Source organism: Xenopus tropicalis, chromosome 2 (assembly GCF_000004195.4).
Source record: "Xenopus tropicalis strain Nigerian chromosome 2, UCB_Xtro_10.0, whole genome shotgun sequence".
Classification (NCBI taxonomy): Eukaryota; Metazoa; Chordata; class Amphibia; order Anura; family Pipidae; genus Xenopus; species Xenopus tropicalis.
The window spans coordinates 10,560,722-10,586,777 of NC_030678.2; the positions used below are offsets into that span (position 1 = coordinate 10,560,722).

At 41.2% G+C, this 26,056-nt stretch overlaps 1 protein-coding gene across 1 annotated transcript; it reads right to left on the minus strand.

The window, feature by feature from the left end:
- Positions 1-6,152: 6,152 nt before the first annotated feature.
- On the minus strand, positions 6,153-21,965 carry tmprss2.15 (transmembrane serine protease 2 gene 15). The gene is made up of 14 exons (XM_031896346.1): positions 21,893-21,965; positions 19,724-19,871; positions 19,418-19,504; positions 17,909-18,034; positions 16,919-17,032; positions 16,400-16,529; positions 15,479-15,586; positions 14,952-14,995; positions 13,699-13,873; positions 10,969-11,141; positions 9,498-9,593; positions 8,718-8,860; positions 8,060-8,212; positions 6,153-6,255 (listed from the first exon to the last, which is right to left on the minus strand). Exons 1-14 carry the CDS (start codon positions 21,893-21,895, stop codon positions 6,241-6,243), a joined length of 1,515 nt encoding a protein of 504 aa, XP_031752206.1. The 5' UTR covers positions 21,896-21,965; the 3' UTR covers positions 6,153-6,240.
- Between the last annotated feature and the right edge of the window lie 4,091 nt (positions 21,966-26,056).

A 26,056-nucleotide genomic window follows, 5' to 3' on the forward strand; every position in this document is an offset into this window, starting at 1 on the left:
CCCACCCCTTTGGGAACTTGTGCCAGATCTTGCGCTCCTCTTGGGAAACAAGCCTGGGAGTTGCTGCCATGCCTTTCAAACGCTTAGAAAGTCGTGTCTGCTATGCTTCCTGCGTTGAGAACCTGCACAGGTGTTGAATCATTTGCAGCCAGAGGGCAGGGGGATATCATGCGCTTCGCTGCTTTCTCCATGCCTGCAGGCTTGATGGTCCAATGACCCCCTCCATGCCCTTCTTCTTATCTCCTGCTGGGATGGCCTTCTTCCAAGCTCCCGTATCTGCCTTTCGGCTTGTGTTTTGTTGTCATCCCTTTTACAAGAGCTAACGCGGCTCCAAAGTCTGCCACAAGTCATGGAGCCAGCGGTTAAGCGAGCTCTAGCAGCTGAGCATCTGCGGCAGACACGAGCGCTGGCGGGAGCAGGAAAAATGGGTTGGACATAGTTGCCAGCGCCCGGCATAGCATTCATTGGTTAAAGGCTCTGACAAGGTCGGGATAACCCTCAGAAAGGATTTGACCCCGCGCTCGATGAGTGAGCAGTAAGCCCTGCTTTTCGCCTCGCTTCTGATCCAAAGCTTGGGAACAGGGGGATATCATGCGCTTCGGTGCTTTCTCAATGCCTGCAGGCTTCTTTCTTACTGAATTCTCTGGACTTGCAGGGGGGCCGGTGGCTCTCAGTACAGGCAATGTAGGATAGGAACCAATCAGCAGCTAGGCTGACCTGATAGGGAACTGAAGCCTGTTTTTACTTTTTTGAGTGCAAGGCTGTGCTTCCTTATTTGCTTCTTGCAGGGACTTTTAGGACCCGCCCTCCCTTTTTTTGAAATTCTGACAGAGAACTGATAGGGTTTATAGGGAGCTCCAATAAAGGGGCCATTTTTACAGATTAATTAACAGGATTAATGTTTAGCCCAAAGTTAAACCAGCACCATATAATATTTATAATTGCCTACAGAATTTAACGCCTAGGCAGCTGCCTACCCCTAGCTCCGGCCCTGCTGAACGTTGCACCTGGCTCTGTCAAGGAAGGCATTATGTACTGGCTTCCTTGTGCCCCTTGGCATTATGTTTTGGATTATTCAATCCGGTTGTTGGTTCAGATTCTAGTTGCATTGATTTATTGTAGGTAACAGTGCTTATATGTATGCTATCTACTTAGTACTCCAGGTCTTGCACATACCCATGACTGAATGAGCCCTAATGTTATCGGTAGGGAGACATGGAGACATATTGATCAACCTTGCACGGCTGGGACACTGATTTTATATGGGTGCTCTGTGTGCTTGTGAGGGTGTCCTGTGAGTAACCATTATCATCCCAATAAAGTGTGTTATGTATAACTAGAAAGCTGAAACCCATATTGCTAATCAATTTTCCACTTACCTTGTCCAAAACATCCAGTTATAGGTGAAGTTGGTGAAGTTGTTATGTACGTTCTTGGTTCTTTGTGGAACAGAATGTTTTTGTTTAGCCCCTAACTGAAATCTTGATGATGGTTAGATAGGCGAGCAGACAGTTTGCATGAAGAGGTTTTTTATAGTGATTGAGGAACATTGCGTGTGTTACAAGGAGAAAGGACTGCAAGCTTGAGAAGGAGCTTGGATTCCTTGCAGATAATAAACTTGGCTGTAGCAAGCAATGCCAGGCAGCAGCTGCAAGGGCAAACAGGGTACTGAGCTGTATTAAATGGGGTATAGATTCACGGGAGGAGGGGTTATTCTTCCCCTTTACAGAGCGCTGGTAAGGCCCCATCTAGAATATGCTGTTCAGTTTTGGTCTCCAGTGCTCAAACGGGACATTATTGAGTTAGAGAGGGTCCAGAGAAGGGCAACTAAGCTGGTAAAGGGTATGGGAAGTCTCAGTTATGGGGAAAGACTGGCCAAGTTGGGTCTGTTTACACTGGAGAAGAGGCGCTTAAGGGGGGACATTTTAACTATGTATTAATATATAAAGGGATCATATAATAACCTTTCTAATGTTTTATTTACCAGTAGGTCCTTCCAACGGACACGAGGGCACCCACTCCGTTTAGAAGAAGGGAGGTTCCATTTAAATATTCAGATACAGTGAGAGCTGTGAGGTTGTGGGATTCCCTCCCTGAATCAGTCATACTGGCTGATACATTATAGAGGTACAAGAAGAGGTTGGATGGGTATTTAGCAAGTGAGGGAATACAGGGGTAGGGGGGATAGCTCTCAGTACAAGTGAGGGAATACAGGGGTATGGGGGATAGCTCTCAGTACAAGTGAGGGAATACAGGGGTATGGGGGATAGCTCTCAGTACAAGTGAGGGAATACAGGGGTAGGGGAGATAGCTCTCAGTACAAGTGAGGGAATACAGGGGTAGGGGGGATAGCTCTCAGTACAAGTGAGGGAATACAGGGGTATGGGGGATAGCTCTCAGTACAAGTGAGGGAATACAGGGGTAGGGGGATAGCTCTCAGTACAAGTGAGGGAATACAGGGGTATGGGAGATAGCTCTCAGTACAAGTGAGGGAATACAGGGGTAGGGGGGATAGCTCTCAGTACAAGTGAGGGAATACAGGGGTAGGGGGGATAGCTCTCAGTACAAGTGAGGGAATACAGGGGTAGGGGAGATAGCTCTCAGTACAAGTGAGGGAATACAGGGGTAGGGGAGATAGCTCTCAGTACAAGTGAGGGAATACAGGGGTATGGGAGATAGCTCTCAGTACAAGTGAGGGAATACAGGGGTAGGGGAGATAGCTCTCAGTACAAGTGAGGGAATACAGGGGTAGGGGAGATAGCTCTCAGTACAAGTGAGGGAATACAGGGGTAGGGGAGATAGCTCTCAGTACAAGTGAGGGAATACAGGGGTAGGGGGGGATAGCTCTCAGTACAAGTGAGGGAATACAGGGGTAGGGGGGATAGCTCTCAGTACAAGTGAGGGAATACAGGGGTAGGGGGGATAGCTCTCAGTACAAGTGAGGGAATACAGGGGTAGGGGGGATAGCTCTCAGTACAAGTGAGGGAATACAGGGGTAGGGGGATAGCTCTCAGTACAAGTGAGGGAATACAGGGGTAGGGGAGATAGCTCTCAGTACAAGTGAGGGAATACAGGGGTAGGGGGGATAGCTCTCAGTACAAGTGAGGGAATACAGGGGTAGGGGAGATAGCTCTCAGTACAAGTGAGGGAATACAGGGGTAGGGGGGATAGCTCTCAGTACAAGTGAGGGAATACAGGGGTAGGGGGGATAGCTCTCAGTACAAGTGAGGGAATACAGGGGTAGGGGGGATAGCTCTCAGTACAAGTGAGGGAATACAGGGGTAGGGGAGATAGCTCTCAGTACAAGTGAGGGAATACAGGGGTAGGGGAGATAGCTCTCAGTACAAGTGAGGGAATACAGGGGTAGGGGAGATAGCTCTCAGTACAAGTGAGGGAATACAGGGGTAGGGGGATAGCTCTCAGTACAAGTGAGGGAATACAGGGGTATGGGAGATAGCTCTCAGTACAAGTGAGGGAATACAGGGGTAGGGGAGATAGCTCTCAGTACAAGTGAGGGAATACAGGGGTATGGGAGATAGCTCTCAGTACAAGTGAGGGAATACAGGGGTAGGGGAGATAGCTCTCAGTACAAGTGAGGGAATACAGGGGTAGGGGGATAGCTCTCAGTACAAGTGAGGGAATACAGGGGTAGGGGGGATAGCTCTCAGTACAAGTGAGGGAATACAGGGGTAGGGGAGATAGCTCTCAGTACAAGTGAGGGAATACAGGGGTAGGGGAGATAGCTCTCAGTACAAGTGAGGGAATACAGGGTTATGGGAGATAGCTCTCAGTACAAGTGAGGGAATACAGGGGAAGGGGAGATAGCTCTCAGTACAAGTGAGGGAATACAGGGGTAGGGGAGATAGCTCTCAGTACAAGTGAGGGAATACAGGGGTAGGGGAGATAGCTCTCAGTACAAGTGAGGGAATACAGGGGTAGGGGGGATAGCTCTCAGTACAAGTGAGGGAATACAGGGGAAGGGGAGATAGCTCTCAGTACAAGTGAGGGAATACAGGGGTAGGGGAGATAGCTCTCAGTACAAGTGAGGGAATACAGGGGTAGGGGAGATAGCTCTCAGTACAAGTGAGGGAATACAGGGGTAGGGGGATAGCTCTCAGTACAAGTGAGGGAATACAGGGGTAGGGGGGATAGCTCTCAGTACAAGTGAGGGAATACAGGGGTAGGGGGGATAGCTCTCAGTACAAGTGAGGGAATACAGGGGTAGGGGAGATAGCTCTCAGTACAAGTGAGGGAATACAGGGGTAGGGGAGATAGCTCTCAGTACAAGTGAGGGAATACAGGGGTAGGGGGGATAGCTCTCAGTACAAGTGAGGGAATACAGGGGTAGGGGGGATAGCTCTCAGTACAAGTGAGGGAATACAGGGGTAGGGGAGATAGCTCTCAGTACAAGTGAGGGAATACAGGGGTAGGGGAGATAGCTCTCAGTACAAGTGAGGGAATACAGGGGTATGGGAGATAGCTCTCAGTACAAGTGAGGGAATACAGGGGTAGGGGAGATAGCTCTCAGTACAAGTGAGGGAATACAGGGGTAGGGGAGATAGCTCTCAGTACAAGTGAGGGAATACAGGGGTAGGGGAGATAGCTCTCAGTACAAGTGAGGGAATACAGGGGAAGGGGAGATAGCTCTCAGTACAAGTGAGGGAATACAGGGGTAGGGGAGATAGCTCTCAGTACAAGTGAGGGAATACAGGGGAAGGGGAGATAGCTCTCAGTACAAGTGAGGGAATACAGGGGTAGGGGAGATAGCTCTCAGTACAAGTGAGGGAATACAGGGGTAGGGGAGATAGCTCTCAGTACAAGTGAGGGAATACAGGGGTAGGGGGATAGCTCTCAGTACAAGTGAGGGAATACAGGGGTAGGGGGGATAGCTCTCAGTACAAGTGAGGGAATACAGGGGTAGGGGGGATAGCTCTCAGTACAAGTGAGGGAATACAGGGGTAGGGGAGATAGCTCTCAGTACAAGTGAGGGAATACAGGGGTAGGGGAGATAGCTCTCAGTACAAGTGAGGGAATACAGGGGTAGGGGGGATAGCTCTCAGTACAAGTGAGGGAATACAGGGGTAGGGGGGATAGCTCTCAGTACAAGTGAGGGAATACAGGGGTAGGGGAGATAGCTCTCAGTACAAGTGAGGGAATACAGGGGTAGGGGGATAGCTCTCAGTACAAGTGAGGGAATACAGGGGTAGGGGAGATAGCTCTCAGTACAAGTGAGGGAATACAGGGGTATGGGAGATAGCTCTCAGTACAAGTGAGGGAATACAGGGGTAGGGGAGATAGCTCTCAGTACAAGTGAGGGAATACAGGGGTATGGGAGATAGCTCTCAGTACAAGTGAGGGAATACAGGGGTAGGGGAGATAGCTCTCAGTACAAGTGAGGGAATACAGGGGTAGGGGAGATAGCTCTCAGTACAAGTGAGGGAATACAGGGGTAGGGGAGATAGCTCTCAGTACAAGTGAGGGAATACAGGGGTAGAGCAGGGATCCCCACCCTTTCTTACTCGTAAGCCACAGTCAAATGTAAAAAGACTTGGAGAGCAACACAAGCACCATAAAAGTTCATGGAGGAGCCAAATAAGGGCTAAGATTGGCTATTAGGCAGCCTCTATGCACCCTATCAGCTTACAGGGGGCTTTATTTGGCAGTAAATCTTGTTTTTATCCAACCAAAACTTGCCCCCAAGTCAGGAATTCAAAAATAACTCCCTGGTTTGGGGGCACTGAGAGCAACTTCCAAGGGGTTGGGGAGCAACATGTTACCCCCGAGCCACTGGTTGGGGATCACTGATGTAGAGGTACAGATAAAGCTGAGTATTTGTTATTTAAAACATTGCTCTGGCAGTTGCAAGAGCAAAACCAACTGTCTCCATATGGCATGATGGAAATATTCCAACGAAGCTTGTATGTCAGATCTCTGTCTGTAACTGACACCCAAGGCTCAGCCAGTAGCTTCCATTACACTCTGTGGAAGGAATTTGCTTGTGTAAGCAATGTATTTTCCTTTGGCTGTCCTATTTATATAAATGAAGGACCCCCAAGACTGTTGTTGCACTGCAGACCCAGGGGGGTGGTATATTCCTTTGTTAGATGAGGCATATATTCTATTAAACTGGTCATTATAATAGATGGGCTGTATTTAATTCATTCCTTTAAAAAGCACAGGGACATATTAAGTTAGCCATTATTCATGGTGACTTCTTGCCTTCTGTCGATGATGTTCATTTCATCCTCCATATGTCTGCAAAAGATAAGTGCTTTCAGTTTATACTAGAGCCAGTAAGTACATGCCTTGTTCTGAGTTCTATTCAAAAAAATGTGCCTATGGACCCACAGAGCAATAAGGAACCTTGGACTGAATGGGTTAAGGGGAGGGTCAGGGTAACAGGGCCCAGTGGGCTGCAATTTTTAAGATGGCCATGTGTGTAACGCTCAGAAACTGGCTCAAATTTGTGACTTTATATACAGAAAGCCTTTGCCCTATGTGTATTGTATTACAGGTATGGGATCTATTATCCAGAATGCTCAGGACCTGGATAAGGGATCTTTCCTTAATTTGGACCTCCATAACCATAAATCTGCTCAAAAATCATTAAAATAAACCCAATAGGATTATTTTGCATCCAATAAGGATTTCTTATAGCCTAGTTAGGATCCAGTACAAAAATCTGTTTTATTAAAAAAGGAAATATGTTTTAAAATGTAACATTATTTGATTAAAATGGAGTCTATGGGAGATGGCCTTCCCGTAATTTGGAGCTTTCTTGTAACAGGTCACATACCCGTATTTATAAGCAGTTTTGAAGCATGTAGCATGCATAAGCAGGTATGGGATCCGTTATCCAGCAACCCATTATCCAGAAAGTTCCGAATTACAGAAAGGCCATCTCCTATAGACTCCATTATAACAAAATAATTCTAATTTTTAAAAACGATTTCCTTTTTTTCTGTAATAATAAAACAGTACCTGTACTTGATCCCAACTAAGATATAATTACCCCTTATTGGGGGCAGAACAGCCCTATTGGGTTTATTTCATGGTTAAATGATTCCCTTTTCTCTGTAATAATAAAACTGTACCTGTACTTGATCCCAACTAAGATATAATTACCCCTTATTGGGGGCAGAACAGCCCCATTGGGTTTATTTAATGGTTAAATGATTCCCTTTTCTCTGTAATAATAAAACAGTACCTGTACTTGATCCCAACTAAGATATAATTACCCCTTATTGGGGCAGAACAGCCCTATTGGGTTTATTTAATGGTTAAATTATTCCCTTTTCTCTGTAATAATAAAACAGTACCTGTACTTGATCCCAACTAAGATATAATTACCCCTTATTGGGGGCAGAACAGCCCTATTGGGTTTATTTAATGGTTAAATGATTCCCTTTTCTCTGTAATAATAAAACAGTACCTGTACTTGATCCCAACTAAGATATAATTAATCCTCATTGGAGGCAGAACAGCCCTATTGGGTTTATTTAATGGTTAAATGATTCCCTTTTCTCTGTAATAATAAAACAGTACCTGTACTTGATCCCAACTAAGATATAATTAATCCTCATTGGAGGCTAACAAATCCTATTCAGTTTAAATGATGTTTAAATTATTTTTTAGTAGACTTTATCCGGGAAAGCCCTGGGTCCCAACCATTCTGGATAACATGTCCCATACCTGTATTCAGTACATCTGGAATATAGTGCAAAGCACAAAGTTGTTTATGTACCCACCATACGACCATGGAAACCCATCTGAGGCCCATGTGCTTGTACCTGATTTACAGTGACAATGACATTTTATTATAGTATAACTGTGTTGCTCTGGGAAGCAGTGAGGCTATATAAGGCAGGTTATGGCTAATTAGTAGAACTGATTGTACCTCAAATCCCACATGAGAGATTATTTATAGAAAATGTTTTGTCATGTGTTGGTGTTAACTTGTCTAACATATATAATCATCGCCTTTTTCTGTAGGGCAAGATTCCTCCATTAATGTTGTACATCTGGCTTGATAATATCTACTAGCCCAAAGGTGTGTTACCTGCATCTGTGAGTATATCCATTCGATGAAGACTGTAACATTCCCATACACTCCAGGTTTATAGGCCCTGGCACATCCATATCCCCAGCTTGTGTCACCAACAAGCCACCACAAGGAGTTGGTTTTGGTAACCAGAGGGCCACCGCTGTCACCCTGAAGACAACAAGCAGGCAACAAGGAGGACGTTCATACCTCTATATACAAACTTTCTTTATACAGTAAAAGAAGTAGAAGAAGATGATTGACTTTATGGTTGTACCAAAATCCAAGATTTTTGGACTTGAAATTAGATGGGGGTCACCCAAAATCCTTTTTCTCTGAGCATTAAACGTGTTGCCTTGATAGTATAGAGAGCTGAAGCCAAGTGACAGCAAGGCCAGAGTCGGGATTTTGCCAAAAGTCATACCTTCTGAATAGGATAGGATAGGAACCTGATCTGGATAGTCTTGTAGATAGAGGTGAATTACATACTAATTTTTTAGTGATGAGCGAGTCTTTCCCATTTCACTTCTGGGAAAAGTCTTTCCTATTTCACTTCACCAAAAAATTTGTGAAATGGCAAAAAAATTACGAAATGCATTGAAGTCAATGAAGAATGAATCTTTATGATTTTTGTATTTCTGAATGAAAGACCTGAACAAACCATTCCTGAACTTACCTGGCAAGTGTCTGTTCCGCCGCTGAGATACCCAGCACACATCATAGTAGAACTAATGGCTCCACCATACACAGCGGCTTGGTTACATGTAGTGGAGGAGATAATAGGCACTGAAGCAGCCATTAGATTTTTGGAAATACTGCCTGTGGTACAAAGGGAGATAAATTAATAACAGTGAACTTTTGAAAAATTAGAATGGAACTATGGGGGAATAGAATGAATTAGAATATGAAGATCCTCTTTATACTTGTTTGTGCCAGTTCATACTGTGAGTGACTTTTGAATGCCAGGTATCCATTGGAAAAGTCTACAACAAACACATCATTCTTCATTTGCAGATATGTCTTTCACTATTTTTGAAAACTTCCAATATGAGCAAATGGAGTTTGATGGTTCATTTATTAACATAGCTGCTAAATTGCATTGGTGCAGTTGCCCATAGCAACCAACGAGGAATTTGTTTTCTAAAAGCAAAGATTGGATTTGTTTTAGCTATGATCAGGTTTGCTGATGCAATTCAGCATCTATTTTTGTAGAGTAGTGCATTTTGACAAATATCCATTTAATATAAACCTCACTTTAACTTACCCCTTATCTTATAACAGGCACTTAGGTCTGCAAATAAGCATTAACTACAAATATCAACCTAGCTTGCCCTTAGGGCAACAATTTGTTAAGTTATTGCCTTGCAGCTAGCATGAAATATAATGCATGGTCATTTTGAGAGGTCAGGGTGGTCATGAACATGTGGTCCATCACTCATTACAGCCATTGACTTACCTCCCTCTGCTGTAGTTCCCCATCCGGATATCCAACATGGTTGTCCCTCTGCCCAGGGCATCCCAACGTTGGGTAAGCATACAGGTCTGAGATTGGCTGAGGAACAAAACAGGAAAAACAATGTAGGACAGGTATGAGGAATTGGGTTAGAATTATCAAAGTAGAGTTAAAAATGATGCATTAAGAGCTAAACATTTGATCAAAAGCTCTGAAAAATAGCACTGGGCTGAAAGCTCCATATTTGCAGGTTCCTTATCTACTGAACCTAGTGAGCAAGGCTAGACATCTTTCAAAATTATTCTTAATCTATGGCTAGGGACCCAAAATTCATTCAATCTGCTTTTAAAGTGTTTCTCCATGATCCCCTTTATTATAGTAAATATTCATCCTACAACAGACAATAGCTATACAAAATGTTACAAAACAAAGATAAACAAGATGTTTACTTCCAGAATTAAAGTGGGTCTCCTGAAAAAGGGCCAGGAAACACAGATCTATCACTATCAGGTAGAGATGCATTATCCTTGTTAGTGATGGATTAGGGAGATGTTTATAGGCCTAGGCTATAGTAATAGGGTCTTAGTTCACAAAATGGGTCTGGGGACAACTATAGAAAGGATACTGAGGGTTCTACCAAAAAATGCTAAAGGGTTTTAGCAAAGCAGAGCATCATTAGAGTTGCTGTTAAAGTGTTCTATATCAAGAATGCCAATAGATCCATTTTAAAATGTCCGTCCTCTGGCAAGGTGTGGGGTAAATGTAGCTTGTTCTCTTCTAAAAAGAGCTCCTGTCACCTAAATCAAGTTGATGTTAAAGAGGTCACTCTTGTCTATGCCAAGGGAGTCACACTGTGTGTGGGACTAAACTATTAAAGTAGGGATGCATCGAATCTGCTAATGAATATACCTAAGTGGTGCAATGGCATAACTCTATTTCCCCCTCTTCTAAAGAGTCAGTACGGATGGTTTGTGTTTATATTACAGCCCTGAACAGTAATTATTTGCTATGGGGAAACACACAAGGTCCACCTAGAGACCTAAAGTCCATCCATTCTCCATACCATTGAGGCTCACTCTTTTCTTATCTACAGCCAATTGCCATATGTGTCAAAATAAAGGTTTTTTTTGTGCCCCTGCAGAATGGCAGGTGTAACTGTTGCGAGGGGTGCACCCAAGTGCCTATCCACATTTGAGAACTGATAAATCTGATGTAGAGAGAGGGGGCAAGATTAAGAATGTGACTGGCTGTGACTAAGGGCATGAAGGTTCAGGTTTCCAGGAGGTAGGACCAGTGGCAAAGTAGTTACCAGATACCAGCTGATCACTAGTCACAATATTCATATATTGTCATATTTATTGTCATATATATATGTCATATTTAAAAGTGAGGCTGTGATAAAACTATATAAAAAGTATTTTTTAATGTTATTTCTTAATTGTTTTGATATATACAATATATGACCAATACGTACTAGTAAATACCAGTGCAGCTGTGAGCTTCAGCAGAGCAACATCATAGATTTGTGTGTAGGATGAATAGCTGGGATGCACGAGCGCTCTCTCCACTGTATAGCCAGCAGAGTAATAACTCTGTATAGTCAGTGATCCAGCAAACACTTTAAAGGCAGAAGGAGTAGAAGTAGACCTAAAAAATAATACAACAAAATGCATAGATCTGAAATCCTGCCGATCTTCCAGTTAACACAGATACGCTCCTAAAAAAAAATTTAGAAAGTGGCAAAAAGATATTTGTCAACAAAATATCTTTAGATGGCAAGTACAGGTATTGAAACTGTTATCCAGAATGCTAAGGACCTGGGGTTTGCCGAATAAGGGACCATTCCGTAGTCTGGATCTCAATATCTTACTAAAAAATCAACTTTCAACTTTAATCAAACCCAAATGGATTGTTCTGTCTTGAATAAGGATTCATTTTATCTTAGTTGGGATCAAGTACAGGTACTGTTTTATTATTACAGAGAAAAGGGAATCATTTAACCATGAAATAAACCCAATAGGGCTGTTCTGCCCCCAATAAGGGGTAATTATATCTTAGTTGGGATCAAGTACAGGTACTGTTTTATTATTACAGAGAAAAGGGAATCATTTAACCATTAAATAAACCCAATAGGGCTGTTCTGCCCCCAATAAGGGGTAATTATATCTTAGTTGGGATCAAGTACAGGTACTGTTTTATTATTACAGAGAAAAGGGAATCATTTAACCATTAAATAAACCCAATAGGGCTGTTCTGCCCCCAATAAGGGGTAATTATATCTTAGTTGGGATCAAGTACAGGTACTGTTTTATTATTACAGAGAAAAGGGAATCATTTAACCATTAAATAAACCCAATAGGGCTGTTCTGCCCCAATAAGGGGTAATTATATCTTAGTTGGGATCAAGTACAGGTACTGTTTTATTATTACAGAGAAAAGGGAATCATTTAACCATGAAATAAACCCAATAGGGCTGTTCTGCCCCCAATAAGGGGTAATTATATCTTAGTTGGGATCAAGTACAGGTACTGTTTTATTATTACAGAGAAAAGGGAATCATTTAACCATTAAATAAACCCAATAGGGCTGTTCTGCCCCCAATAAGGGGTAATTATATCTTAGTTGGGATCAAGTACAGGTACTGTTTTATTATTACAGAGAAAAGGGAATCATTTAACCATTAAATAAACCCAATAGGGCTGTTCTGCCCCAATAAGGGGTAATTATATCTTAGTTGGGATCAAGTACAGGTACTGTTTTATTATTACAGAGAAAAGGGAATCATTTAACCATTAAATAAACCCAATAGGGCTGTTCTGCCCCCAATAAGGGGTAATTATATCTTAGTTGGGATCAAGTACAGGTACTGTTTTATTATTACAGAGAAAAGGGAATCATTTAACCATTAAATAAACCCAATAGGGCTGTTCTGCCCCAATAAGGGGTAATTATATCTTAGTTGGGATCAAGTACAGGTACTGTTTTATTATTACAGAGAAAAGGGAATCATTTAACCATTAAATAAACCCAATAGGGCTGTTCTGCCCCAATAAGGGGTAATTATATCTTAGTTGGGATCAAGTACAGGTACTGTTTTATTATTACAAAGAAAAGGGAATCATTTAACCATTAAATAAACCCAATAGGACTGTTCTGCCCCCAATAAGGGGTAATTATATCTTAGTTGGGATCAAGTACAGGTACTGTTTTATTATTACAGACAAAATGGGATCATTTAGTGGTCCTGAAAATGGAATCATTTAGTGGTCCTGATCCCCTACAGCAGACATGGTTCAGGGAGAAGACTATATCTGATACCCTTGTCACTATGCCTTCACTAAGGCAGCAGAGCCTGTAATAGAGATTACTCCCTGCTATCTCTCCTAGTTGGAGCCAGAAAGCTGCTCTTTCTTACTAAAGCTGACTGTTTCACTTTCCTGGAAAATGCTATAAAAAAATATATTCCATACTTGCTAATACTCATTCACGGGGTCCCTGCTCCCCTACTTCACCACAGATAGATGGCTGCTCTAGGGCAATGATGCTTTACTGGGGCCCTGTTGATCCCAGGCTCAGTGGAACATCCACCTCGTTCAACAGATGCAGCCAAAGAGGAAGATCCACCCCTTTGCTAACTCTATGTTAGGGTTTGAAAGGGAGTGGTCTAACTATGAGCCAATAATGCAAAACATGTAAATAAGAAAAATCGTTATATGGGTCTCCGCCCAGAAACGGAAAGCATATAAGGAAGTGTAGGGTTTAAAGCTATAGCTACTGTTTTTTAGCCATATAAGCATGCCTATGCATTTGTTTATGTTTTAAAGTTTTATGTGGTCTTTTTACCACTGAATGGAAGTGGGGCCAAGCACACCCTCTAGTGCTTATTCTGCCTGCGTTCTGCACATTGCGGCAGATTAAAGAATCATTGCGAGGTGCAGTGGGTGCAAGGCAGGACTGTCTGTACATAATAGTAGAGTGACCAGATCATATCAAAATTCAGGGATACATCTAATAAATACAGCAGAAAGGCTGCGATGGGGCAATGTCATTTTAATGAATGTCTAAATTAATTCTCTAATTGCCAGTCACTTCGTTCTCACCATGTCCATTTTAGTTGGCTACATACAGACATAAACATGACTACAACAGGAGGACACCCCCCCCCTCCAGTAAATGCAGCTAAACTGTAATATGTAGAACATACCCATATACACAGTGAGCAGCAGTCACTATCCAGTGTGGTGTGATGATGGATCCACCGCATAAATAAATGCTAGTACCGACTAGCTTCAGAAGTTCCACTTGCCACGGCCAGTCTCCCACTGAAGCAGGTGTGCCCCCTACTATCCTGCTGTCCACTTTTGTAGATAAACCACAACCTGCAGTGACAGGAGATACACAGTTAAACCCGGCAATGAACTGAGACAGTAATTAAAGGGGATGCAAACCCTGCTGCACAGCACGGCTCAACCAAATGTTACTCAGTTGTTGCCGGACTACAAATCCCAGAATAATGTATCATATAATGAAGCCTGAGGCATGCTGGGAGCTGTAGTCCAGCAACATCAGGGTTGTATTCTTAAAGCAATATTGCACAATAAACTTTTCCTAAACTTTCCCTGAAATCTCAAGGGCCGGCGGCTGCATTAAAATGCAAGAAATCCCCCAATGAGATTTCCAGCTGATCTGTGTAAATCCGGCTCCCTGTTCTCTGTTCCTGCAATTGGAGTTGGGAGCAATAAGCACAGTTTCCCAGCACTGAACAAGTCTGTCCCTTTATCCCCATGTCTGATTCCTGTGCCATATAATGACGGGAAAATGCCATCATTATCTCTATATGTAAGGTACCAGCAAGGGGCCTGACACAGTGCTGGGAATCAGCATTCTCATTGGTCACTTCTCTTACATTTATAATAAGGTTTTTGCTCATTGGTGAATTTCCTTGCATCTGTAATTACTTCTATAGCAAAACTAGGGGGCACAGTTGGACAGCATTATGATCAGGTTTAAAACCCCTTTAAAATTATTCTTTTGTCGCTGATGTGCAGTTCCTGGTTGTAACTTAGATCCCCAAAAATTTGGAAGTGACCAATCACATTCTTATCCCACTGTTACACTTTTATTGTTTACAGGTGTTCTTCCCTAAACCTCTTTGTAGTTAGGCTGACAATAAGGAACCAGAGCTCTACTATATATAGGTAAGTGTAGGTATATGTATTTATATGCACAGAGGGTCATTTGGAGGGGTTGAACTTGATGGACTTTTGTCACTGATCATTGATATGATGCAGTAAAGTTACCCTTGTCCATAGCAACCAGTCTGCAGTAATCTTTTCCTTGTCTAGTGGGTTACTGGACTGGGGGCAAAAAATGTCTGTGTTTTGCAAAAGCATCAAGCTAGTTGATGTAACTCTGTAACAACTCCATGGAAAACAAAGTTTTTCTTTAATGACTTACTTATACAGCGCAATGAAACCATATTCCCAGAGGCACAGGTAGCACTGAAATAAAATAAATACGTTTCATTAGAATGTGTTTGAAAACAAGTCATAGACTTTCCGTAATTTAGATCTTCATACATTAAAGCTACTAAAAATAATTTAAAGGTTAAATAAATCCAATTTGTTTCTAATAAAGATGAATTAAATCTTATTAGGAATCAAAATTGAACTTTTCAATTAAAATAGAGTCAATGAGAGATAGCCTTCCATAATTTGAAACCTTCTGGATAATGGGTTTCCGTTTAACTGATCCCATACATACATTATCCTGGGATTGCTAGTTCAGCAACTGAGTAAAGTTTGGTTGAGCAGTGGAGTTCAGCACAACCCCTTTGATATTGTGGGGCAAGTGTAATAAAATGCACACCAATTACTCAACTGCAAACGGGGTTTGAACCTAGAGTCTGAAAACCCTTGGCTTATAAGCAGAGCTTTACTGAATATTATTGGTGAGATCACTTGCAATAAAGATGAAATAAATACCTGTAATTAAGATTTGTGTACATCTTGCCAGTCACATTACTGGATTGGAGCACGAAATATCCATTACTTGAGGAGGCCAACAATTGACTGCTTTGGTAATAGGAGCTCCTATAGAGGGCAGGGCAACGAGTGAAGAAAGACATTATGTTGCTGTAGTTCTGTTGGAGATGCCGACAGTTTAGTAGAAACAGGAAAAAAAAATTGTATGGGATATTTGGTAAAAAGTGGCAGATGTGGGCCCATCTCAAACATCCCTCTTCCCCAGTGTAGCTCTTTTTACCTTGAACTGTGGCAGAATCTACACTAAAAACCTGGAAATTTCAAGTATGCGTGGTGATGCTGGGGGGTTTGGGGGCCAGAGGTACATCCTAGTGTCCTCCCATGGTTGAGCCCAATGTCGGACTGAGATGGCAAGGGCCCTTCCAAAAACCCTGGACCATGAGCCCACTCTCAAAACTTTAATTCCTCCTCTCCTCGCTCAAACTCTTTATTCTCCTAGTCTCTTTTTTCTACATACTATACTTTATTCTTCCATCTATCAAGCTTCCTTGTTCCCATACAGAAACAGGGAATGACCATGAAATAGGCTAAATAGTTAGAAGCAAGAGGTCCCACTGACCCCTGGGCCCACCGAGAGTTTTCCTGGTATCCTGGTGGGCCAGTCCGACACTGGATGAGCCCTAGGCACTTGCCTCTTCTGCCTTTTTCTAGTGTGTCACTCTTGAAGCCCCTCAAGAGTCTCATCAACAATATTTACATCTCTTATTATTACCACACTCAGTTGCTCCAGATACAAGATATGAAACTCCCTTAATAACCATGGGGAAAGAGCTATGGAGAAGCCTAGGTATTAGCTACTGCTTTATAATAGAAGAGTCACATTTACAACATAGCAACATAAGTGTTATTTGGGCTACTAACATGCTGTATCCAATGTCCTGGCAGGCAATCTTCCCACTGTTGTCACTCCATTCATCATAGCAGACCGGCAGCCATGTTGCTTTTGCAGGAGAATAGGCCTGTAGTTGGAAGTTGGGTCCATACAGTCGAACTGCAAAAGGATGTTAGGGATTAGCTTCTTAGCTCCACAATTTAATCAATGAACAGCCTCTCTGAAATCTTTAAATACCTGCCACTCTGTTTGTGAAAAGGTTAATAGTAAGGCTGCAGTATCCCCTTAGTCATTTAGGACTCCTTCTTCTCTTCTAACCCACTCGTCCTTCACTTAGGAATTTACTTTGGCTGTTGGCTACTGAGCATGCTCAGTTTGTCTAAACACACCAAACACGCCTACCAGTCTAGCAACCAATGCAGAGATGGCATTGCTGGTTTCCGTAGAAACTCTGTTATAGCTGTGCTGGAGAAACATGTTTTTTCTCTGATTTTAGACTCTAGGTCAATGCTACACCTTTCATTATGGACTTTCCTTTAATTACTCACCACAGGTTTGTTCATCTGTTCCATTAGGACACTGGGGAATGCCATCGCACCACTGGGAATAAAGGACACAGACTCCAGAGCTTCCACAAAGCATCTGACAAGCTCTTGTTTGTACTGTGGAAGAAGAAGCAAAATCATGATTCAGTTGGGTACAATATAATGAGGTGCTTAAAGAGCATTATAGAACCTTGAGGTGCTGAGAGTTGTATTTTAAAAGCATTCAAAGGTCAACAGGTTCCTACCATTGCCCTCTTGCTCCACTGTCACTCTCTGCAATATTGCTCCGCTATCCCTTCCATCCCCCACTCTTAAGGTGGCCATACAGGGACTGTTGATTCAAGCCTTTAGACCAATTTGTCAACTCATCTGCCCATGTATTGGGCCCTACTTGACTGATATCTGGCTAATAATTGGGCAGTTGTTGACCAGGCAGGTTTGATTTTTTTAGTCAGATCAGGGACCACATGGCTCATTGACTTGCTCTGACTTTTTGTATCCCCTAAACCAGGGATCCCCAACCTTTTATACCCGTGAGCCTCATTCAACTGGAAAAAATGTTGGGGAGCAGCACAACATGCATAAAGGTCGTAGGGGTGCAAATAACAGCTATAATTGGCTTTTTGGTAGCCCCCATGTGGACTGGCAGTCTACAGAAGGCTCTGTTTGGATTTACACTGGGTTTTTAAGCAACCAATACTTGCCCCCAAGCCAGAAATTAAAAAATGAGCACCTACTGTACTTTGAGGCCACTGGGAGCAACATCCAAGGGGTTGGGGAGCAACATGTCGCTCATGAACCACTGGTTGGGGATCACTGCCCTACACTGTAAGCAAATCTTACCATGTTTGACAACCTTTACACACTACATTTGCTACTTCACAGGACCCCATTGTAATCATCCAAATTTACATATAGCTCCTTATGCAGAATATAATTTTTGAGTATTTGGCTACGGTCCCCATTAAAATGCTCACAATAATCCCTTCTTACCACAGGATGTCTCATCTTCTCCATTAGGGCAATCAGATACCCCATCGCACCACTGGGCCGAAAGGACACAGGTTCCATTGGTTCCACATTCTTTTTCACAGTCTGATCTTGTAACTGGCATTGAAGCTTTAAACAAAGTAGCAAAGCAAATTCACTGGGTAGGTTGGAATTCTCTCTGGGAGACAACTAAGTTGTAAGAGTGTTTTAATATTGGAACCTCCAACAGAATATCCAGCACTTGCTATCATGTATCTTACTTATTTGAGACCCATTGTCACATTAGTGTGAAATCCAAAGATTTTTGAAAGACCATCAGTATAGTCAGTTATACAGGTATGGGATCTATTATCCAGAATGCTTGGGGCCTGGGGCTTTCCAGATAAGGGAACTTTCTGTCTTGCCTCCAATAAGGATTAATAGCTGTGATCAAGTACAGGTACTGTTTTATTATTACAGAGAAAAGGGAATCATTTAACCATGAAATAAACCCAATAGGGCTGTTCTGCCCCAATAAAGGGGAATTATATCTTAGTTGGGATCAAGTACAGGTACTGTTTTATTATTACAGAGAAAAGGGAATCATTTAACCATTAAATAAACCCAATAGGGCTGTTCTGCCCCAATAAGGGGTAATTATATCTTAGTTGGGATCAAGTACAGGTACTGTTTTATTATTACAGAGAAAAGGGAATCATTTAACCATGAAATAAACCCAATAGGGCTGTTCTGCCCCCAATAAGGGGTAATTATGTCTTAGTTGGGATCAAGTACAGGTACTGTTTTATTATTACAGAGAAAAGGGAATCATTTAACCATGAAATAAACCCAATAGGGCTGTTCTGCCCCCAATAAGGGGTAATTATGTCTTAGTTGGGATCAAGTACAGGTACTGTTTTATTATTACAGAGAAAAGGGAATCATTTAATCATTAAATAAACCCAATAGGGCTGTTCTGCCCCCAATAAGGGGTAATTATATCTTAGTTGGGATCAAGTACAGGTACTGTTTTATTATTACAGAGAAAAGGGAATCATTTAACCATGAAATAAACCCAATAGGACTGTTCTGCCCCCAATAAGGGGTAATTATATCTTAGTTGGGATCAAGTACAGGGACTGTTTTATTATTACAGAGAAAAGGGAATCATTTAACCATGAAATAAACCCAATAGGACTGTTCTGCCCCCAATAAGGGGTAATTATATCTTAGTTGGGATCAAGTACAGGTACTGTTTTATTATTACAGAGAAAAGGGAATCATTTAACCATTAAATAAACCCAATAGGGCTGTTCTGCCCCCAATAAGGGGTAATTATATCTTAGTTGGGATCAAGTACAGGTACTGTTTTATTATTACAGAGAAAAAGAAGATCATTTTTCAAAATTTTAATTCTTTGATTAAAATAGAGTTTATGGGAGATGGGCTTCCTGTAAGTTTGAGCTTTCTGGACAACGGGTTTCTGGATAACTTATCCCATACCCATGTTTTGGGTTTTTTCTGTATCCTTACCGTAATTTGAGCACAGCACTGCGATAATGATGGCTGCTCCTATGAGCCCAAAGGCAATGGAGACAATACAAACAATTTTTTTTCCTCCTTGAAGAGACAAAAGCCACATTTAGTGAAGTGATATATATTGACAAGGACATAAAACCAACAGAATAATCCCTTGAGTTTAAATGTAAAGTAACATAGTAAGTTAGGTTTAAAAAGACACGTCAAGTTTAACCATTTATGCCTATACATAACCTGTCTTACTATTGAATCATATTTATTTATTTCTTCTCATGAAAGGTCATAGATAAAGTCACTTACTTGCCGTACACCATGTTTCACCCTCTTTTCTTGGCTCTTGGGGTATCGAGTCCATTGTATACAATTTTTTAGCATGGCTGTGTTCTGATTTGACAAGTGACGTCTTACTGGATTCATGCACATTGGGTTCCATGTTTTTTGTACTATCCTGATGGATGTAAAGATGAAAAAAGACAAAATGGCTTATCAAAATAGGATATTGTACTATTTGGCTCAATGAGGGGGAGATGGTACAAAATGCAAGCAACGGTGTTCCTTGTCCCCATTGAATTCAATACCAGCTTCCATAGGTTGCACTGATGGGAGGGACAGTAGCGAGTTCTCTGTGCATAGGGTTCTAAGGGTTGCCAATAGCGATGAGCAAATTTTGCATTTCAGCGAGCGAGGAAAAAGTTGTGGTGGCATCAATAGGGAAGACATGGTAACGACAAATACATTGCTGTCTTGGCAAGCTGCGTTTCACAAATTTTATGCCATTTTGCAAGTTTTTTGCCGAGGAGAAACGGGACAGATTCGCTCATCACTAGTTGACAGTATGCAGTTATTAGCTTTCCTGTACTTGTTTTTAGCCCTTCATAAATAAAACCACATATTTGAATTTCATATACAGGTATCGGACCCCTTATCCGGAAACCCATTATCCAGAAAGTTTCGAATTCCCTTTTCCCTGTAATAATAATAAAACAGTACCTGTACTTGATCCCAACTAAGATATACTGTAATTACCCCTTATTGGGGGCAGAACAGTCCTATTGGGTTTATTTAATGGTTAAATGATTCCCTTTTCTCTGTAATAATAAAACAGTACCTGTACTTGATCCCAACTAAGATATAATTACCCCTTATTGGGGCAGAACAGCCCTATTGGGTTTATTTAATGGTTAAATGATTCCCTTTTCTTTGTAATAATAAAACAGTACCTGTACTTGATCCCAACTAAGATATAATTACCCCTTATTGGGGGCAGAATAGCCCTATTGGGTTTATTTAATGGTTAAATGATTCCCTTTTCTCTGTAATAATAAAACAGTACCTGTACTTGATCCAAACTAAGATATAATTACCCCTTATTGGGGCAGAACAGCCCTATTGGGTTTATTTAATGGTTAAATGATTCCCTTTTCTCTGTAATAATAAAACAGTACCTGTACTTGATCCAAACTAAGATATAATTACCCCTTATTTGGGCAGAACAGCCCTATTGGGTTTATTTAATGGTTAAATGATTCCCTTTTCTTTGTAATAATAAAACAGTGCCTGTACTTGATCCCAACTAAGATATAATTACCCCTTATTGGGGGCAGAACAGCCCTATTGGGTTTATTTAATGGTTAAATGATTCCCTTTTCTTTGTAATAATAAAACAGTACCTGTACTTGATCCCAACTAAGATATAATTACCCCTTATTGGGACAGAACAGCCCTATTGGGTTTATTTAATGGTTAAATGATTCCCTTTTCTTTGTAATAATAAAACAGTACCTGTACTTGATCCCAACTAAGATATAATTACCCCTTATTGGGGCAGAACAGCCCTATTGGGTTTATTTCATGGTTAAATGATTCCCTTTTCTCTGTAATAATAAAACAGTACCTGTACTTGATCCCAACTAAGATATAATTACCCCTTATTGGGGCAGAACAGCCTTATTGGGTTTATTTAATGGTTAAATGATTCCCTTTTCTCTGTAATAATAAAACAGTACCTGTACTTGATCCCAACTAAGATATAATTACCCCTTATTGGGGCAGAACAGCCTTATTGGGTTTATTTAATGGTTAAACGATTCCCTTTTCTCTGTAATAATAAAACAGTACCTGTACTTGATCCCAACTAAGATATAATTACCCCTTATTGGGGCAGAACAGCCCTATTGGGTTTATTTCATGGTTAAATGATTCCCTTTTCTCTGTAATAATAAAACAGTGCCTGTACTTGATCCCAACTAGGATATCATTACCCCTTATTGGGGGCAGAACAGCCCTATTGGGTTTATTTGTAGTCCAGCAACAGCTGAGTAAAGTTTGGTTGAGCAGTGCAGTGCAGCATGGTTTACGCCCCTTTAAAAAGGTATAATATATAGAGCAATGTGTCACCAATATGTAAGTTATTGTTTTTTAAATGCATGTACAAATCACACACAAAGGCAAATAGACTCAGGTACATACCATGTTAAACTCCACATATAATCAACAGAGCCTGGAACAGAAAAACATGTAATGAATGAGTAGGTGATTTAAACACTTAGTGAATGATTAACTAAATAAAATGCCTTTTTGATAGTTTTCTATCTGTTACCCGCTTTCTAAACTTGCCTTTATAATTTGGCAAAGTAAGTCTAGGGCTATAAAAGCCTCAATCCTTACATTTACCAGTAAAAAAGTGATGCCTCTTTGCACCTTGGCATCTTAAAATTGCAGTTGTATTGTCAGGAATAAGGTTTTCTAAATGGGCATAAATAAAATATAAAACATATATAAAATATACAAATATCTAACCAAAATGCCCATCAAAGAATTCAGTGATCCGCCTTGATGTACTGCTCACATTATGATGGACATCACATAAATGGTACCCTACTTACACCTTGGATATCAGCCCGTATCACATTATTTTAGATAGAGTTGGGTGCAAGTACTGATTCATCATTCGTTCAAGTTTTACGGCATTTTCCTGAATCTTTATACAAAAAGAAAAAATATTTCAAGGTATCACTGATGGACTTCTCACCTATGTCTATTTTAATGCAATATAATTATCTTTTAATAATGATATATTTTTTTACCTGGGTTCCAAGCTCTTCTATGGTGTCTTCCTAAATAAGCTTTTTTGCAAGTGTTCTTGTCTTGTTTGTTTGCCAGAAAGAGAGAGAAAGGGGTTGCCTGCTAATTTGATTCTAGAGCTTTCTCCTCCCGAATCAAAGCTGGCACCATTTATAGCATAAGGGCAGGGAGATAATATGATATCACTAATTATGTAGAAATGAAATGCACACACATAAAGTAATCACCCGAGGTGAAAACAAGAGAACAAGAGAAATGTCCATGCTCAGCCAAGAGGTAACATCTGGAAAATAATTGGTCAAATGCTTTGTGTCCAAACTATTATAGTTAAGAACATAGGCGGAGGGTGAGTTTTTGGTTTGGGGAGGCTACGGATGGGCCATACAGAGACCAAACTACAGCTAATCTCAAACAGATTTTCAGCAACTACCTGTCACAGTTTCTCCAACTGTCTGTCACACTGACTGACTTCCAAAACAAGCACATTATATATACAGTGAAAGACAGTAGGTACAAGCATCCCAGAAACATTATATACAGTAAACGGCAGCAGATACTCGCACATTGTATACTGTAAGTTCCATTGGGTACTGATGCCAGATAACCAGCCATGCCCCCCACACTGTAACAAGCTGTAACATTGCACTGAAACAAAACAAAGGTTTTTATCCCAGCCAGTCTCATAAGGGCTCTGTCTTAACTATCTAAAAATGAACAAGAGCCAGTATGTCAGCCTTTACAGTATATAGTACATAGTATAGTACCTGTGAAATCTGTAGCAAACATTCTAAGTAAGTATTCAGCTTTGGCAAAGCTTGCAGCCTACAAATCTTTTGGAAATCTCTACCTAGCCCCACAAACATCTGTAGTTTAGTTGGTTAATTTTACTGTCTGTCAAGTGAGCTGCACTCTGATTGGAGAATCCACAAAGACAAAGATCCAATCAGAGCACAGTTGTTCTCAACAGAACATGAGCTTGCAGGAAGGAAAGAAGCATTCCACTTTTTAAAGTACCAGAGCCGTGCAAGTCAGTTTGTAGGGGGGTGCCCGAGTGATTGCTAATTCCCCAGCATAGGTTTTAGTTATAGTAGAATGTATTTGTGCAGTCTAGCCACTAGGTGGCAGGGTTTGCAAGTTTGGGAAAATTAGGTGTAATAGAGCTACAGGCCAATAGAGGGAAACATAGGGCAGAAAATATATAGCAGGGTACCACACCCAGTTTAGGGCTTTTAGATGGTAGATCAGCAGGGTAGACAGAGAGGGTGTCACAGTGAGAAGCACTAGGTGTTTCAGGCAGACAGGCTTTTTAGCATGGGTAGCCCACACCCCAACAAGGAAGGAGATGACTTAGGAGTCTTGGCTATGCCACAGTAAGGGTTGAAGTGTCAGTGTTAGGACTAGCAGAAAAGGCCTTTGTCAAGGGATGTCACCATAAAATTCCTGTTCAGAGAAGGGCAGAGGGGCGTTAGAGGAATGCCGGACTGTCAAGTGGACAGGTGGGGAGTGAGCTCCCAGTGGGGGTGACATTGAGGTAGGCTAGTCGGAGTGAAAAGGATGTGAGTGATTGCATTATGGGGTAAGCCTGTCTGTGTTGCCCAGTAGAACTGAATGCTGATCAGAACAGTACTGTTGGATATATGCAACTGGCTGTAAACTGAATAAATATTTGTTAATAGCTTTTATATGTACGTGTGGCCATTCATCTATTTGTGCTACAAGTTGCAGGGCGAGGATTTTTTATTTTTTTAGGTGCCAGGCAGGTTTTGGGGAGGCTTAGCCTCCCCAAGCCTTATTGAAAATCCGCCTGGGGTTAAGAATGCATTAAACTGGCATTAAAATGTTATAATGTGTACCAATCAGACTAATGGAAGTAAGCCAACATTGCATATTGTTGCAGTTGCAAATTGTGGAGTTAAGGTAGCCATACACCATAAGATTTGGCCAGGTCGCTTAACGAGCAAATCTTTCTACCTGAGGTAGGTGATATTGGGCTAATTTGATCGTTTGGCCCTGGGGCCAAAAGATTGAATTACAACAATGGGAATAGGAGCCGTCGGAGTGAAAACCACAACAATGAGCTGATGCAGTCCTTGATCCAACAAGAAAATTAAACCTGGCCAGTTGACATCTGCTTGATTTTCTGTCAGGCATTGGTCGGGTAGGCCCATCAGAGGGCCCCATACATGGGCAGAAAAGATGCCAAATCATCTGAAGGACCCGAATCAGCAACAATTTTTCCCTTTTCCATATTTTGATTTAAGTTTTCAATAGATGGAAAAAAAATACCAATGACCCCAATGCATTTGGCACAAGAAAAAACATGGAGATAAAAAATTCCTCTGACTTTAGTGCCTTTGGGTGAGAAAAAACACCCATTGACCCCTATACATTTGGCGAAATCTCAACGTTTGTTCACTCATCACTAGTAAGAACTAGCATTTTCCTCCTATTCAGAGGAAAATGAACATGTTAAGATGTTTGAGACTTGGAAGTAAAACCAATTATTTTTTTAAAACATCAACTGTGTCTTCCTTAGTTTTACCTTGTAAATCTTGCAGTTTAAAATTTTAAATGAAATTTTGGAGGCAGATTTATCAATTTTCAAGTTCAAGAACAACTGCCCCACCCACAACCATGTTTTTATTAATTCTCAAGCTCTAGCGCATTTAAGAAAAACACAGACAAAATAGCTGTGGTTGCATTTTGTTGCAGAAAAAAAATGTTGCATGCAAACTAAAATCACTTTGTTCCATTCATTGAGGCTGAAAATCTTGACTGTTTTAATAAACTGGAAAAAAATACATATAATATATTTGCTTGAAATTTCCATTGACAGCGAAACTCAGTTTCATGCAACTTTTTTAAAAATAGGACAATATTTGCGTTTACGTTTTTTGCTCCTTTTTTCTTGAATCAAGGAAATTTCAGATATTTCCAATATTAATAAAATCTGCCTATTAGAAGCGGATGGTCAGTGGTCAGATTGTTATTTCTATATATCGACACATACTGTATGTATATATTTATATGTAACCATTTTTTTAAATAATTGACAAAATCACACAAAAAAAACCTTGAATACGAACTTGCGTAAATGAATTCCGTAGAATTTAGCAGAATAGATTTGAGTTTGAGAATCTTGAGCTGAACTTTTAAGAAATGGAACCCAAAGTGTTGTTTCCTCCCCACCTGGCCTAGGGGACTATTTTTTATGCTTTTGTAGGGACCCCAAAGAATTCAGCCCCTTCAGGATGAGTTCCCCTTTAGACAGGCACTAAAGGGTGGCCTTATGTGATTTGGACACCTAAAGGTGGTCCTAGATGTTTATGTGCTAAAAGGGAGTTTCCCTGAAAGTTAACAGCAACCACTAGGTGGCAGTGTAGCATGCAGACATGTTCTGTTAGGTCTTAGTCCTGGGACTGCCTCTCTAAGGAGGTGAACAACAGGCTAGTGTTCTAGTACAGGAGGTACTATGATAGGTCACTCTAGGGGGCTGATTTACTAACCCACGAATCCGACCCGAATTGGAAAAGTTCCGACTTGAAAACG